At 53.7% G+C, this 14,305-nt stretch overlaps 4 protein-coding genes across 4 annotated transcripts; all 4 read right to left on the minus strand.

Annotated features, from left to right (window-relative positions):
- Window positions 1–937: 937 nt before the first annotated feature.
- LOC148163422 (uncharacterized) lies at window positions 938–3,611 on the minus strand. The gene has a single exon (XM_088027080.1). It carries the CDS (start codon window positions 3,609–3,611, stop codon window positions 1,233–1,235), a length of 2,379 nt encoding a protein of 792 aa, XP_087883206.1. The 3' UTR covers window positions 938–1,232.
- A 136-nt stretch (window positions 3,612–3,747) lies between these two features.
- LOC148163423 (uncharacterized) lies at window positions 3,748–6,245 on the minus strand. Its single transcript, XM_088027081.1, has one exon. The coding sequence runs from the start codon at window positions 6,217–6,219 to the stop codon at window positions 3,748–3,750; it is 2,472 nt and encodes an 823-aa protein (XP_087883207.1). The 5' UTR covers window positions 6,220–6,245.
- Window positions 6,246–7,887: 1,642 nt separating this feature from the next.
- LOC148163424 (uncharacterized) lies at window positions 7,888–10,561 on the minus strand. The gene has a single exon (XM_088027082.1). It carries the CDS (start codon window positions 10,559–10,561, stop codon window positions 8,183–8,185), a length of 2,379 nt encoding a protein of 792 aa, XP_087883208.1. The 3' UTR covers window positions 7,888–8,182.
- Window positions 10,562–10,697: 136 nt separating this feature from the next.
- On the minus strand, window positions 10,698–13,230 carry LOC148163425 (uncharacterized). Its single transcript, XM_088027083.1, has one exon. It carries the CDS (start codon window positions 13,224–13,226, stop codon window positions 10,698–10,700), a length of 2,529 nt encoding a protein of 842 aa, XP_087883209.1. The 5' UTR covers window positions 13,227–13,230.
- Between the last annotated feature and the right edge of the window lie 1,075 nt (window positions 13,231–14,305).

Consider the following 14,305-nt stretch of genomic DNA (forward strand, 5'->3'; position numbering starts at 1 on the left):
GTTGAGGTACCGTCTCCTTAGATGGCTCTGGAGGTTGAGCTTGGGCCTCCTGAGGGGTCAAAGGTTCTACTTCCTCAGGGGCCTGTGTAGGGTGATCGGAGGCTTCCTGTTGGACTGAAGGTTTGATCTCTTCAACGGTACTTGAAGGCTCAGCTGGGGCCTCCTGTGGGTTTACAGCTTCCTTAAGGATCTCTGGAGGTGGAGATGGAGACCCCTGCTGAATTGGCAAAACCAAGATAAGGGACAGTTGACAGAGAAAAGGTAAAAACAGAAAGTCAACATGGGTTGGGGAGATGAGGAAGGCCCAGGAAGACCTCGAAGAAAAGGCTGCCATGGCAAGCAGGAGGCAGAGAACAAATGAGGAAAGGCAATTCTTACAAGATGGTGAAGGTGCCATTGTAGGTGCTGGGCTCTGGCACAGGCACTCTGTGGAGCCTCTGCTTTGGGCTGAAACCAGTACACGACAGCGTCTCATCTTTGCAGATACAGAGCTCACATATGTTGATGTTCGTGGTAGCATTCTCTTCTGGTTGCTCAGTTAAAGTTGCGTATGACTTTTCTGGGGTATATTTTACAAAATGCAGCACTGAATGCTGGGTCGTTGGGGGAAAAACTGTCTCAGATGACTCTGGTTGCGGACGTACAGTAATTTCCAGGTCCATAGGTGGAACCGTGACTTTAGTCAGGTTTGGATGTTGACTCTGAGCCTGTTCTGGATGGGCAAGTGTCACCTCAAGGTCCTTTGGAGGAGGAGCTATAGTCTTCTTCGTGGCTGTAGAATGTGTAGGCTCTGTAATAGGTTCTGGAGTAATGGTAAGCCCCAAGTTCACATGATGAACTGTGGTGCTGGGTGACGCTGGATGCTGACCTTGATCCTTACACGGAGTTGGAGCTGTCACCTCCTGATGGAATGGATATTGAACTACAACCTCCTTAGGTGGCTCTGGAGGCTGAGCTGGGATCTCTTGCAAGGTTGGAGAAGGTTGAACCTCCATATCGGATCCTGCAGTTACAGTAATTTCCAGGTCCATAGCTAGAACTGTGACTTCAGTCCGGTTTGGATGTTGACTCTGAACCTGTTCTGGATGGGCAAGTGTCACCTCAAGGTCCTTTGGAGGAGGAGCTATAGTCTTCTTCATGGTTGTAGAACGTGCAGCCCCTGTAATCGGTTTTGGAGTAATGGTAAGCCCCAAGTCCACAGGATGCAATGTGGTGCTGGGTGATGCTGGATGCTAACCTTGATCCTTACTTGGAGGTGGAGCTGTCACCTCCTGATGAAATGGATATTGAACTACAACCTCCTTAGGTGGCTCTGGAGGCTGAGCTGGGGTCTCTTGCATGGTTGGAGAAGTTTCAGTCTCTGTAGTAGGTTCTGGAGTGATGGTAAGCCCCAGGTCCAAAGGTTTAACCGTGACTTTATTTAAGGTTGGATGCTGAACCTGAACCTGCTCTGACTGTGGAAATGTCACCTCAAGGTCCTTTGGAGGAATTGTAGTCTGCTGCAGGGTTGTAGACTGTTTAACCTCTGTAGTAGATTCTGGAGTTATGGTAAGCTCCAGATCCAAAGGTTGAACTGTCACATTTGGTGACCACCAATGCTGAGCTTGATCCTGATGTGGTGTTGGAACTGCTGCCTCTTGATATATGTGAGGTTGGGATACAAGTTCCTTAGTCGGCTCTGGATGCTGATCTGGGATCTCATGCATGGCTGGAGAAGGTTCAACCTCGGCAGCAGATTCTGGAGTCATGGTAAGTTCCAGGTCCAAAGGTTTAACTGTGACTTTATTTAAGGTTGGATGGTGAGACTGAACCTGCTCTGAAAGTGCAAGTGTCACCTCAAGGTCTTTTGGAGGAGATGTAGTCTTTTTCAGCGTTGTAAACTGTTCAACTTCTTTAGTGGGTTCTGGACTTACAGTAAGCTCCAGGTCCAAAGGTTGAACTGTTACATTGGGTGATGATGGATGCTGAGCTTGATCTTGACCTGGTGTCTGAACAATCTCCTCCTGATATACTGGAGATTGAGCTACAACAACCTGCTTAGGTGGCTCTGGAGGCTGAATTGGGGTCCCCCGCCTAGGTAGAGAAAGTTCAGTGTCCTTAGTGAATTCTGGAGTCATGGTAAGCCCCAGGTCCAAAGGTTGAACTGTGACTTCAGCCAAAGTTGGATGCTGAGTCTGAACCTGCTCTAGGTGTGCAAATGTCACTTCGAGGTCCTTTGGAGGAGCTGTAGTTTTCTTCAGGGCTGTAGAATGTTCAAACTCTGTAGTGGGTTCTGGAGTTACGGTAAGCTCCAGGTCTAAAGGTTGAGCTGTGACTTCAGTCAAATGCTCTTGCTGAGCCTGAACGTGCTCTGGATGTGGAAGTGTCACCTCGGGGTCCTCTGGAAGAGATAGAGTCTGCTGCAGGGCCTTGGAAGGCTCAGCCTCTGTAGTAGGTTCTGGAGTTACAGTAAGCTCCAGATCAACAGGTTTAACAGTGGCACTGGGCAAGTTTGAATGCTGAGCTTGCGCTTGTCCTAGAGGTGGAACTGTCACCTCATTATGGACTGGAGGTTGTGCTACAACCTCCTTAGGTGGTTCTGGAGGCTGAGCTAGAGCCTCCTGCTGGGTTGGAGAAGGTTCTACCTCCTTAAGGGGCTCTAGAGGTAGAGATGGGGCTTCTTGCAGGACTGGAGAGGATTCTACCTTCTCAGGAGACTGTGGAAGCTGAGAATGGGTCTCTTGAGAGGCTGGAAAAGGTTCCACTTTGTCAGGGAGTTCTAGAGGCTGAGCTGGGGCTTCCTGCTGGGCTAGAGATGGTTCTACCTTCTCAGGGGGCTCTGAAGGCTGAGCTGGGGCCTCTGGCTGTGTGGGAGAAGATTCCACCTCCTTAGGGGGCTCAGGAGATATAGCTGGGGCCTGCTGGGGGACAGGGGACTGAGCTGGGGCCTCCTGCTGGGTTGGAGAAAGTTCTAACTCCTTAAGGGGCCCAGGAGATTTAGCTGGGGCCTGTTGGTGAACTGGAGACTGAGCTAGAGCCTCCTGCTGGGTTGAAGATTCTGCCTCATTAGGGGGCTCTAAAGGCTGAGCAGGGGCTTCCTGCTGGAGTGGGTATGGTTCTACCTTCTCAGGGGGCTCTGGAGGCTGAGATGGGGAATCTGGCTGTGTGGGAAAAAGTTCTACCTCCTTGGGGGGCTCAGGAGATGTAGCTAGGGCCTGCTGGAGGACAGAAGACTGAGCTGGAGCCTCCTGCTGGGGTGGAGGTTTGACCTTCTCAGTGGGCTTTGGAGGATGAGCTGAGACTGCATGTTCATTTGCAGATGGTTCAATCTCCTTAGGGGGCTCTGATGGCTCAGCTAGGACCTCCTGTTGGCCTGAAGCAGGTTCTACCTCGTTAGGAGGGTCTGGAGTCTGAGCTATGAGCTCCTGTTGGCCTGGAAGAGATTCATTTTTGGGGATCTCTGGAGAGTGGGAAAGAGGCTTGAACTGGATTGAAGAAAATTCAATCTGCTCAGGGGGAACTGGAGCCTGAGCAGGGATCTCCTGTTGCACTGGAGAATGTTCAACCTTAGTTGGCACTGGAGTTATGGAAGCCTCCAGAACTATAGGTTGAACTGTGGTACTGGGCAACATTGGATGCTGAGCTTGACCGGGACCTAGAGGTGAGAATGTCACCTCATGATGTACTGGAGCCTGAGATACAATATCTGTAGAGGACTCTGGAGACTGAGCTGGGTGCTCATACTGAACTGGAGAAGGCCCGATCCCCTCACTGGGCTTTGGACGCTGAGCTGGGACCGCGTGCTGGACCTAGAGAAGGTTCTACACCCACAACAGACACTTGAGACAGAGCTGAGCTCCACTGCTGGCTTGGAGGAAGTTCAATTTCCTCAGGAAGATCTTCAGGCTGAATTGGGACACCCTGCTGCACTGGAAAAGGTTCAAAATTTTCAGGGGGTGCTGGAGGCTGATCTGGGACCTCCCGCTGGATTGGAGATGGTTCAATTTCCTCAGGAAGAGCTTCAGGCTGAGTTGGGACTTCCTGCTGGATTGGAGAAGGTTCAACATTTTCAGGGGGTGCTGGATGATCTCGGGCCTCCTGCTGGATTGGAGAAGGTTCCAACTGCTCAGGGAACACCGCAGACTGAGCTGAGGCCTCTTGTTGGGGTAGAAAAGTTTCAACCTCATTAGTGGACCCTGGAGTTATGGTTAGTGCCAGATCCACAGGTTTAACAGTGACACTGGGCAACAGCAGAAGCTGAGCTTGACTCCTACCTAGAGGAGAAACTGTTACCACATGATGCTCTGGAGAGTAAGCTGGGACCTCCTCCTGTTGGGTTGGAGGAGGTTCAACCTCACCGGAAGGCTCTGGATGCTGAGCTATGGCTTCCTGCTGGATGGCAGAAGGGTTAACTTCCTCAGAGGTCTGTAGATGCTGACTTGGGGCCTCCTGATGGGTTGCAGGTTTAACCTCCCCAAGGGGATTTGGATGCTGAACTGTGGCCTCTGAATGGCCTGGAGAACGTTCAATCCCCTCAAGAGACTCTGGATACTCCGTTGGGGTCTCCGGTTGGGTTGGAAAAGGCTCACCCTCCTCTGGGACCTGAGGGTGCTGAACTGGGGACTCCTCCTGGGTTGTAGAAGGTTTGATCCCCTCAGGGGTCTGCAGGTGCTCAGCTGGGGCTTCTTGTTGGGTTGGAGAAGGTGCAACCTGCTCAGATGTCTGTGGATCCCCACCCTGGCTCTCGTCCTGGGTTGAAGATTCACCCTTCTCAGGGGTCTGTGGAAATTGGGCTGGAGCCTCCTCCTGGGATGGAGACAGTTTTCCTTCCTCGGGGGCTTGTGGATGCTGGACTGGGGTCTCCTGCTGGGTTGAAGGTTTAACTTTCTCAGGAGTCTGTGGATGATGCCCCTGGCTCTCCTCCTGTATTGAGGAAGGTTCGGCCTCTACAGGGGTCTGTGGAAGCTCAGCTGGGGCCTCCTGCTGGGGTGGAAAAGGTTCACCCTCTTCCTGGGTCTCTGGAGGTTTGGCCAGGGCCTCCTCCTGGGTGGAATATGGTTCACCCTCGGGGCTCTGTGATTGCTGAGCCAGGGCCTCCTGTTGGGTTGTGGGAGGGTTAACTTCTCCAGGACCCTCGGGATGCTGAACTGGGGTTTCCTGCTGTGTTGGAGGTTTCTCCTGTGTGGTAGATTCTGGGGATTCAGTTGGAGTCTCCTGTTGAACTGGCAAAGGTTCAGCTTCCTCAGGGGACTGTAGAGGCCGAGTTGGGGCTTCATGCTGCATTGCAAATGGTTCCACTTTAAGGGGCACAGAGGGCTGAGCTGCAGCCTCATCCTGAACTGGCAAAGGTCCCACCTCTGTAATGGGTTCTGGTGTTATAGTAAACTGCACATCTGCAGGTTTAACACTGACATTGGGCAGGTTTAAATATTGAACATGATGGTGACCTGGAGGCGAAACGGTCACCTCATGATGCCCTAGAGGTTGAGCTGGGTGCTCCTGCTGGGTTGGAGAAGGTTCCACCTCCCCAGAAGGCAGCTCTGGAGGCTGAGCTGGTTGTTCTTGCAGGGTTGCTGAAGATTCTATCTCTCCTGGAGACTGAGCTGGGGTCTCTTGCTGGGTTGAAGATTCTGCCTCATTAGGGAGCTCTGCAGCCTGAGCTGAGGTCTCCTCCTGGGTTGAGGAAGATTCAGCTTCTCCAAAAGGCTCTGGCAGCGGAGCTGGGGGCTCCTGCTGAGCTAGAGAATGTTCTGCCTCTTCAGGATTCTCTGGGGGCTGAGCTGGGATCTCCTGCTGAGTCAGAGAAAGTTCACATTCCTCACTAGGCTCAGAAAGCAGAGCTGGTGGTTCCTGTACGCTTGGAGGCTTAGCTTCCTCAGGAGGCTCTGAAGACTGAGCTGGGGTCTCCTGCTGAGTTAGAAAAGGTTCAAGCCGCCCAGGAGACTGAGGAGGCTGAGCTGGTTGCTGCTCACTTGAAGGCTCAACCGCCTCTGGAGGCTTAGCTGAGGTCTCTCGCTGGGTTGGAGAAGGCTCTGCTTCCTCAGTCTGCTCAGGAGGCTGAGGTGGAGCCTCCTGCTGGGCTGTAGAAGATTCAACCTCCTTAGCCGGCTCTGGAGTTATGGTAAGTTCCACATCCGCAGATTTATGTGTAACACTGGAAAACCTTAAATAAGTTAGATAGTGGCTGATAGGTTGACTTATCACCTCATCACTTACTGAAGGTTGAAGTAGATACTCCATAGGAAACTATGGAACTAGAGTTGGGGCCTCCTGCTGGACTGGACTAGGTCCAGCCTCCTCGGGGCGCTCTACACGCTGAGCCAGGGTTTCTGGCTGGGCTGGGGTGGGCCCAGCCTCCTCGGGGCGCTCCGCTGGCTGAGCCGGGGCCTCCGGCTGCGCTGGGGTGTGTCCAGGCTCCTCGGGGCGCTCTGCAGGCGGAGCCGGGGCCTCCGGCTGCGCTGCATTGGGCCCAGGCTACTCGGGGCGCTCTGCTGGCGGAGCCGGGGCCTCCGGCTGCACTGGGTTGGGCCCAGGCTCCTCGGGGCGCTCTGCAGCAGGAGCCGGGGCCTCCGGCAGGGCTGGGGTGGGCCCAGCAGCCTCAGGGCGCTCTGCAGGCTGAGCCGGGACCTCCGGCTTGGCTGGGATGGGCCCAGCCTCCTCGGGGAGCTCTGCTGGCCAAGCCGGCACCTCCAGCTGGACTGCAGTGGGCCCAGCCTCCTCGGGGAGATCTAGTGGCTCAACTGGGGCCTCTAGCTGGACTGGTGTAGGCACAGCATCCTCGGGGCGCTCTACAGGCTGAGCTGGGGCCTCCTGCTGGGTTGGAGAAGCCTGAGCCTCCTCGGTGCGCTCTGGAGGCTGAGTTAGAGTTACAGTAAGTACCAGATCCACAGGTTTAACAGTGACGTTGGAGAAGTTTGGCCACTGAGCTTCATTCTTACTTAGAGATGGCACATTCCCCTCATGTGCTGTTGGTTGAGGTACCGTCTCCTTAGATGGCTCTGGAGGTTGAGCTTGGGCCTCCTGAGGGGTCAAAGGTTCTACTTCCTCAGGGGCCTGTGTAGGGTGATCGGAGGCTTCCTGTTGGACTGAAGGTTTGATCTCTTCAACGGTACTTGAAGGCTCAGCTGGGGCCTCCTGTGGGTTTACAGCTTCCTTAAGGATCTCTGGAGGTGGAGATGGAGACCCCTGCTGAATTGGCAAAACCAAGATAAGGGACAGTTGACAGAGAAAAGGTAAAAACAGAAAGTCAACATGGGTTGGGGAGATGAGGAAGGCCCAGGAAGACCTCGAAGAAAAGGCTGCCATGGCAAGCAGGAGGCAGAGAACAAATGAGGAAAGGCAATTCTTACAAGATGGTGAAGGTGCCATTGTAGGTGCTGGGCTCTGGCACAGGCACTCTGTGGAGCCTCTGCTTTGGGCTGAAACCAGTACACGACAGCGTCTCATCTTTGCAGATACAGAGCTCACATATGTTGATGTTCGTGGTAGCATTCTCTTCTGGTTGCTCAGTTAAAGTTGCGTATGACTTTTCTGGGGTATATTTTACAAAATGCAGCACTGAATGCTGGGTCGTTGGGGGAAAAACTGTCTCAGATGACTCTGGTTGCGGACGTACAGTAATTTCCAGGTCCATAGGTGGAACCGTGACTTTAGTCAGGTTTGGATGTTGACTCTGAGCCTGTTCTGGATGGGCAAGTGTCACCTCAAGGTCCTTTGGAGGAGGAGCTATAGTCTTCTTCGTGGCTGTAGAATGTGTAGGCTCTGTAATAGGTTCTGGAGTAATGGTAAGCCCCAAGTTCACATGATGAACTGTGGTGCTGGGTGACGCTGGATGCTGACCTTGATCCTTACACGGAGTTGGAGCTGTCACCTCCTGATGGAATGGATATTGAACTACAACCTCCTTAGGTGGCTCTGGAGGCTGAGCTGGGATCTCTTGCAAGGTTGGAGAAGGTTGAACCTCCATATCGGATCCTGCAGTTACAGTAATTTCCAGGTCCATAGCTAGAACTGTGACTTCAGTCCGGTTTGGATGTTGACTCTGAACCTGTTCTGGATGGGCAAGTGTCACCTCAAGGTCCTTTGGAGGAGGAGCTATAGTCTTCTTCATGGTTGTAGAACGTGCAGCCCCTGTAATCGGTTTTGGAGTAATGGTAAGCCCCAAGTCCACAGGATGCAATGTGGTGCTGGGTGATGCTGGATGCTAACCTTGATCCTTACTTGGAGGTGGAGCTGTCACCTCCTGATGAAATGGATATTGAACTACAACCTCCTTAGGTGGCTCTGGAGGCTGAGCTGGGGTCTCTTGCATGGTTGGAGAAGTTTCAGTCTCTGTAGTAGGTTCTGGAGTGATGGTAAGCCCCAGGTCCAAAGGTTTAACCGTGACTTTATTTAAGGTTGGATGCTGAACCTGAACCTGCTCTGACTGTGGAAATGTCACCTCAAGGTCCTTTGGAGGAATTGTAGTCTGCTGCAGGGTTGTAGACTGTTTAACCTCTGTAGTAGATTCTGGAGTTATGGTAAGCTCCAGATCCAAAGGTTGAACTGTCACATTTGGTGACCACCAATGCTGAGCTTGATCCTGATGTGGTGTTGGAACTGCTGCCTCTTGATATATGTGAGGTTGGGATACAAGTTCCTTAGTCGGCTCTGGATGCTGATCTGGGATCTCATGCATGGCTGGAGAAGGTTCAACCTCGGCAGCAGATTCTGGAGTCATGGTAAGTTCCAGGTCCAAAGGTTTAACTGTGACTTTATTTAAGGTTGGATGGTGAGACTGAACCTGCTCTGAAAGTGCAAGTGTCACCTCAAGGTCTTTTGGAGGAGATGTAGTCTTTTTCAGCGTTGTAAACTGTTCAACTTCTTTAGTGGGTTCTGGACTTACAGTAAGCTCCAGGTCCAAAGGTTGAACTGTTACATTGGGTGATGATGGATGCTGAGCTTGATCTTGACCTGGTGTCTGAACAATCTCCTCCTGATATACTGGAGATTGAGCTACAACAACCTGCTTAGGTGGCTCTGGAGGCTGAATTGGGGTCCCCCGCCTAGGTAGAGAAAGTTCAGTGTCCTTAGTGAATTCTGGAGTCATGGTAAGCCCCAGGTCCAAAGGTTGAACTGTGACTTCAGCCAAAGTTGGATGCTGAGTCTGAACCTGCTCTAGGTGTGCAAATGTCACTTCGAGGTCCTTTGGAGGAGCTGTAGTTTTCTTCAGGGCTGTAGAATGTTCAAACTCTGTAGTGGGTTCTGGAGTTACGGTAAGCTCCAGGTCTAAAGGTTGAGCTGTGACTTCAGTCAAATGCTCTTGCTGAGCCTGAACGTGCTCTGGATGTGGAAGTGTCACCTCGGGGTCCTCTGGAAGAGATAGAGTCTGCTGCAGGGCCTTGGAAGGCTCAGCCTCTGTAGTAGGTTCTGGAGTTACAGTAAGCTCCAGATCAACAGGTTTAACAGTGGCACTGGGCAAGTTTGAATGCTGAGCTTGCGCTTGTCCTAGAGGTGGAACTGTCACCTCATTATGGACTGGAGGTTGTGCTACAACCTCCTTAGGTGGTTCTGGAGGCTGAGCTAGAGCCTCCTGCTGGGTTGGAGAAGGTTCTACCTCCTTAAGGGGCTCTAGAGGTAGAGATGGGGCTTCTTGCAGGACTGGAGAGGATTCTACCTTCTCAGGAGACTGTGGAAGCTGAGAATGGGTCTCTTGAGAGGCTGGAAAAGGTTCCACTTTGTCAGGGAGTTCTAGAGGCTGAGCTGGGGCTTCCTGCTGGGCTAGAGATGGTTCTACCTTCTCAGGGGGCTCTGAAGGCTGAGCTGGGGCCTCTGGCTGTGTGGGAGAAGATTCCACCTCCTTAGGGGGCTCAGGAGATATAGCTGGGGCCTGCTGGGGGACAGGGGACTGAGCTGGGGCCTCCTGCTGGGTTGGAGAAAGTTCTAACTCCTTAAGGGGCCCAGGAGATTTAGCTGGGGCCTGTTGGTGAACTGGAGACTGAGCTAGAGCCTCCTGCTGGGTTGAAGATTCTGCCTCATTAGGGGGCTCTAAAGGCTGAGCAGGGGCTTCCTGCTGGAGTGGGTATGGTTCTACCTTCTCAGGGGGCTCTGGAGGCTGAGATGGGGAATCTGGCTGTGTGGGAAAAAGTTCTACCTCCTTGGGGGGCTCAGGAGATGTAGCTAGGGCCTGCTGGAGGACAGAAGACTGAGCTGGAGCCTCCTGCTGGGGTGGAGGTTTGACCTTCTCAGTGGGCTTTGGAGGATGAGCTGAGACTGCATGTTCATTTGCAGATGGTTCAATCTCCTTAGGGGGCTCTGATGGCTCAGCTAGGACCTCCTGTTGGCCTGAAGCAGGTTCTACCTCGTTAGGAGGGTCTGGAGTCTGAGCTATGAGCTCCTGTTGGCCTGGAAGAGATTCATTTTTGGGGATCTCTGGAGAGTGGGAAAGAGGCTTGAACTGGATTGAAGAAAATTCAATCTGCTCAGGGGGAACTGGAGCCTGAGCAGGGATCTCCTGTTGCACTGGAGAATGTTCAACCTTAGTTGGCACTGGAGTTATGGAAGCCTCCAGAACTATAGGTTGAACTGTGGTACTGGGCAACATTGGATGCTGAGCTTGACCGGGACCTAGAGGTGAGAATGTCACCTCATGATGTACTGGAGCCTGAGATACAATATCTGTAGAGGACTCTGGAGACTGAGCTGGGTGCTCATACTGAACTGGAGAAGGCCCGATCCCCTCACTGGGCTTTGGACGCTGAGCTGGGACCGCGTGCTGGACCTAGAGAAGGTTCTACACCCACAACAGACACTTGAGACAGAGCTGAGCTCCACTGCTGGCTTGGAGGAAGTTCAATTTCCTCAGGAAGATCTTCAGGCTGAATTGGGACACCCTGCTGCACTGGAAAAGGTTCAAAATTTTCAGGGGGTGCTGGAGGCTGATCTGGGACCTCCCGCTGGATTGGAGATGGTTCAATTTCCTCAGGAAGAGCTTCAGGCTGAGTTGGGACTTCCTGCTGGATTGGAGAAGGTTCAACATTTTCAGGGGGTGCTGGATGATCTCGGGCGTCCTGCTGGATTGGAGAAGGTTCAACATTTTCAGGGGGTGCTGGATGATCTCGGGCCTCCTGCTGGATTGGAGAAGGTTCCAACTGCTCAGGGAACACCGCAGACTGAGCTGAGGCCTCTTGTTGGGGTAGAAAAGTTTCAACCTCATTAGTGGACCCTGGAGTTATGGTTAGTGCCAGATCCACAGGTTTAACAGTGACACTGGGCAACAGCAGAAGCTGAGCTTGACTCCTACCTAGAGGAGAAACTGTTACCACATGATGCTCTGGAGAGTAAGCTGGGACCTCCTCCTGTTGGGTTGGAGGAGGTTCAACCTCACCGGAAGGCTCTGGATGCTGAGCTATGGCTTCCTGCTGGATGGCAGAAGGGTTAACTTCCTCAGAGGTCTGTAGATGCTGACTTGGGGCCTCCTGATGGGTTGCAGGTTTAACCTCCCCAAGGGGATTTGGATGCTGAACTGTGGCCTCTGAATGGCCTGGAGAACGTTCAATCCCCTCAAGAGACTCTGGATACTCCGTTGGGGTCTCCGGTTGGGTTGGAAAAGGCTCACCCTCCTCTGGGACCTGAGGGTGCTGAACTGGGGACTCCTCCTGGGTTGTAGAAGGTTTGATCCCCTCAGGGGTCTGCAGGTGCTCAGCTGGGGCTTCTTGTTGGGTTGGAGAAGGTGCAACCTGCTCAGATGTCTGTGGATCCCCACCCTGGCTCTCGTCCTGGGTTGAAGATTCACCCTTCTCAGGGGTCTGTGGAAATTGGGCTGGAGCCTCCTCCTGGGATGGAGACAGTTTTCCTTCCTCGGGGGCTTGTGGATGCTGGACTGGGGTCTCCTGCTGGGTTGAAGGTTTAACTTTCTCAGGAGTCTGTGGATGATGCCCCTGGCTCTCCTCCTGTATTGAGGAAGGTTCGGCCTCTACAGGGGTCTGTGGAAGCTCAGCTGGGGCCTCCTGCTGGGGTGGAAAAGGTTCACCCTCTTCCTGGGTCTCTGGAGGTTTGGCCAGGGCCTCCTCCTGGGTGGAATATGGTTCACCCTCGGGGCTCTGTGATTGCTGAGCCAGGGCCTCCTGTTGGGTTGTGGGAGGGTTAACTTCTCCAGGACCCTCGGGATGCTGAACTGGGGTTTCCTGCTGTGTTGGAGGTTTCTCCTGTGTGGTAGATTCTGGGGATTCAGTTGGAGTCTCCTGTTGAACTGGCAAAGGTTCAGCTTCCTCAGGGGACTGTAGAGGCCGAGTTGGGGCTTCATGCTGCATTGCAAATGGTTCCACTTTAAGGGGCACAGAGGGCTGAGCTGCAGCCTCATCCTGAACTGGCAAAGGTCCCACCTCTGTAATGGGTTCTGGTGTTATAGTAAACTGCACATCTGCAGGTTTAACACTGACATTGGGCAGGTTTAAATATTGAACATGATGGTGACCTGGAGGCGAAACGGTCACCTCATGATGCCCTAGAGGTTGAGCTGGGTGCTCCTGCTGGGTTGGAGAAGGTTCCACCTCCCCAGAAGGCAGCTCTGGAGGCTGAGCTGGTTGTTCTTGCAGGGTTGCTGAAGATTCTATCTCTCCTGGAGACTGAGCTGGGGTCTCTTGCTGGGTTGAAGATTCTGCCTCATTAGGGAGCTCTGCAGCCTGAGCTGAGGTCTCCTCCTGGGTTGAGGAAGATTCAGCTTCTCCAAAAGGCTCTGGCAGCGGAGCTGGGGGCTCCTGCTGAGCTAGAGAATGTTCTGCCTCTTCAGGATTCTCTGGGGGCTGAGCTGGGATCTCCTGCTGAGTCAGAGAAAGTTCACATTCCTCACTAGGCTCAGAAAGCAGAGCTGGTGGTTCCTGTACGCTTGGAGGCTTAGCTTCCTCAGGAGGCTCTGAAGACTGAGCTGGGGTCTCCTGCTGAGTTAGAAAAGGTTCAAGCCGCCCAGGAGACTGAGAAGGCTGAGCTGGTTGCTGCTCACTTGAAGGCTCAACCGCCTCTGGAGGCTTAGCTGAGGTCTCTCGCTGGGTTGGAGAAGGCTCTGCTTCCTCAGTCTGCTCAGGAGGCTGAGGTGGAGCCTCCTGCTGGGCTGTAGAAGATTCAACCTCCTTAGCCGGCTCTGGAGTTATGGTAAGTTCCACATCCGCAGATTTATGTGTAACACTGGAAAACCTTAAATAAGTTAGATAGTGGCTGATAGGTTGACTTATCACCTCATCACTTACTGAAGGTTGAAGTAGATACTCCATAGGAAACTATGGAACTAGAGTTGGGGCCTCCTGCTGGACTGGACTAGGTCCAGCCTCCTCGGGGCGCTCTACATGCTGAGCCAGGGTTTCTGGCTGGGCTGGGGTGGGCCCAGCCTCCTCGGGGCGCTCCGCTGGCTGAGCCGGGGCCTCCGGCTGCGCTGGGGTGTGTCCAGGCTCCTCGGGGCGCTCTGCAGGCGGAGCCGGGGCCTCCGGCTGCGCTGCATTGGGCCCAGGCTACTCGGGGCGCTCTGCTGGCGGAGCCGGGGCCTCCGGCTGCACTGGGTTGGGCCCAGGCTCCTCGGGGCGCTCTGCAGCAGGAGCCGGGGCCTCCGGCAGGGCTGGGGTGGGCCCAGCAGCCTCAGGGCGCTCTGCAGGCTGAGCCGGGACCTCCGGCTTGGCTGGGATGGGCCCAGCCTCCTCGGGGAGCTCTGCTGGCCAAGCCGGCACCTCCAGCTGGACTGCAGTGGGCCCAGCCTCCTCGGGGAGATCTAGTGGCTCAACTGGGGCCTCTAGCTGGACTGGTGTAGGCACAGCATCCTCGGGGCGCTCTACAGGCTGAGCTGGGGCCTCCTGCTGGGTTGGAGAAGCCTGAGCCTCCTCGGTGCGCTCTGGAGGCTGAGTTAGAGTTACAGTAAGTACCAGATCCACAGGTTTAACAGTGACGTTGGAGAAGTTTGGCCACTGAGCTTCATTCTTACTTAGAGATGGCACATTCCCCTCATGTGCTGTTGGTTGAGGTACCGTCTCCTTAGATGGCTCTGGAGGTTGAGCTTGGGCCTCCTGAGGGGTCAAAGGTTCTACTTCCTCAGGGGCCTGTGTAGGGTGATCGGAGGCTTCCTGTTGGACTGAAGGTTTGATCTCTTCAACGGTACTTGAAGGCTCAGCTGGGGCCTCCTGTGGGTTTACAGCTTCCTTAAGGATCTCTGGAGGTGGAGATGGAGACCCCTGCTGAATTGGCAAAACCAAGATAAGGGACAGTTGACAGAGAAAAGGTAAAAACAGAAAGTCAACATGGGTTGGGGAGATGAGGAAGGCCCAGGAAGACCTCGAAGAAAAGGCTGCCATGGCAAGCAGGAGGC

Source organism: Eumetopias jubatus, unplaced genomic scaffold (assembly GCF_037043125.1).
Source record: "Eumetopias jubatus isolate StellerSeaLion01/CBP00866 unplaced genomic scaffold, mEumJub1_p1.0 scaffold_10, whole genome shotgun sequence".
Classification (NCBI taxonomy): Eukaryota; Metazoa; Chordata; class Mammalia; order Carnivora; family Otariidae; genus Eumetopias; species Eumetopias jubatus.

Bases quoted from the DNA above. Each gene is read 5' to 3' on its own strand.
- LOC148163424 (XM_088027082.1), bottom strand. From the start codon at position 10,561: ATGTTGCCCAGTACCACAGTTCAACCTATAGTTCTGGAGGCTTCCATA.
- LOC148163422 (XM_088027080.1), bottom strand. From the start codon at position 3,611: ATGTTGCCCAGTACCACAGTTCAACCTATAGTTCTGGAGGCTTCCATA.
- LOC148163423 (XM_088027081.1), bottom strand. From the start codon at position 6,219: ATGGAGTATCTACTTCAACCTTCAGTAAGTGATGAGGTGATAAGTCAA.
- LOC148163425 (XM_088027083.1), bottom strand. From the start codon at position 13,226: ATGGAGTATCTACTTCAACCTTCAGTAAGTGATGAGGTGATAAGTCAA.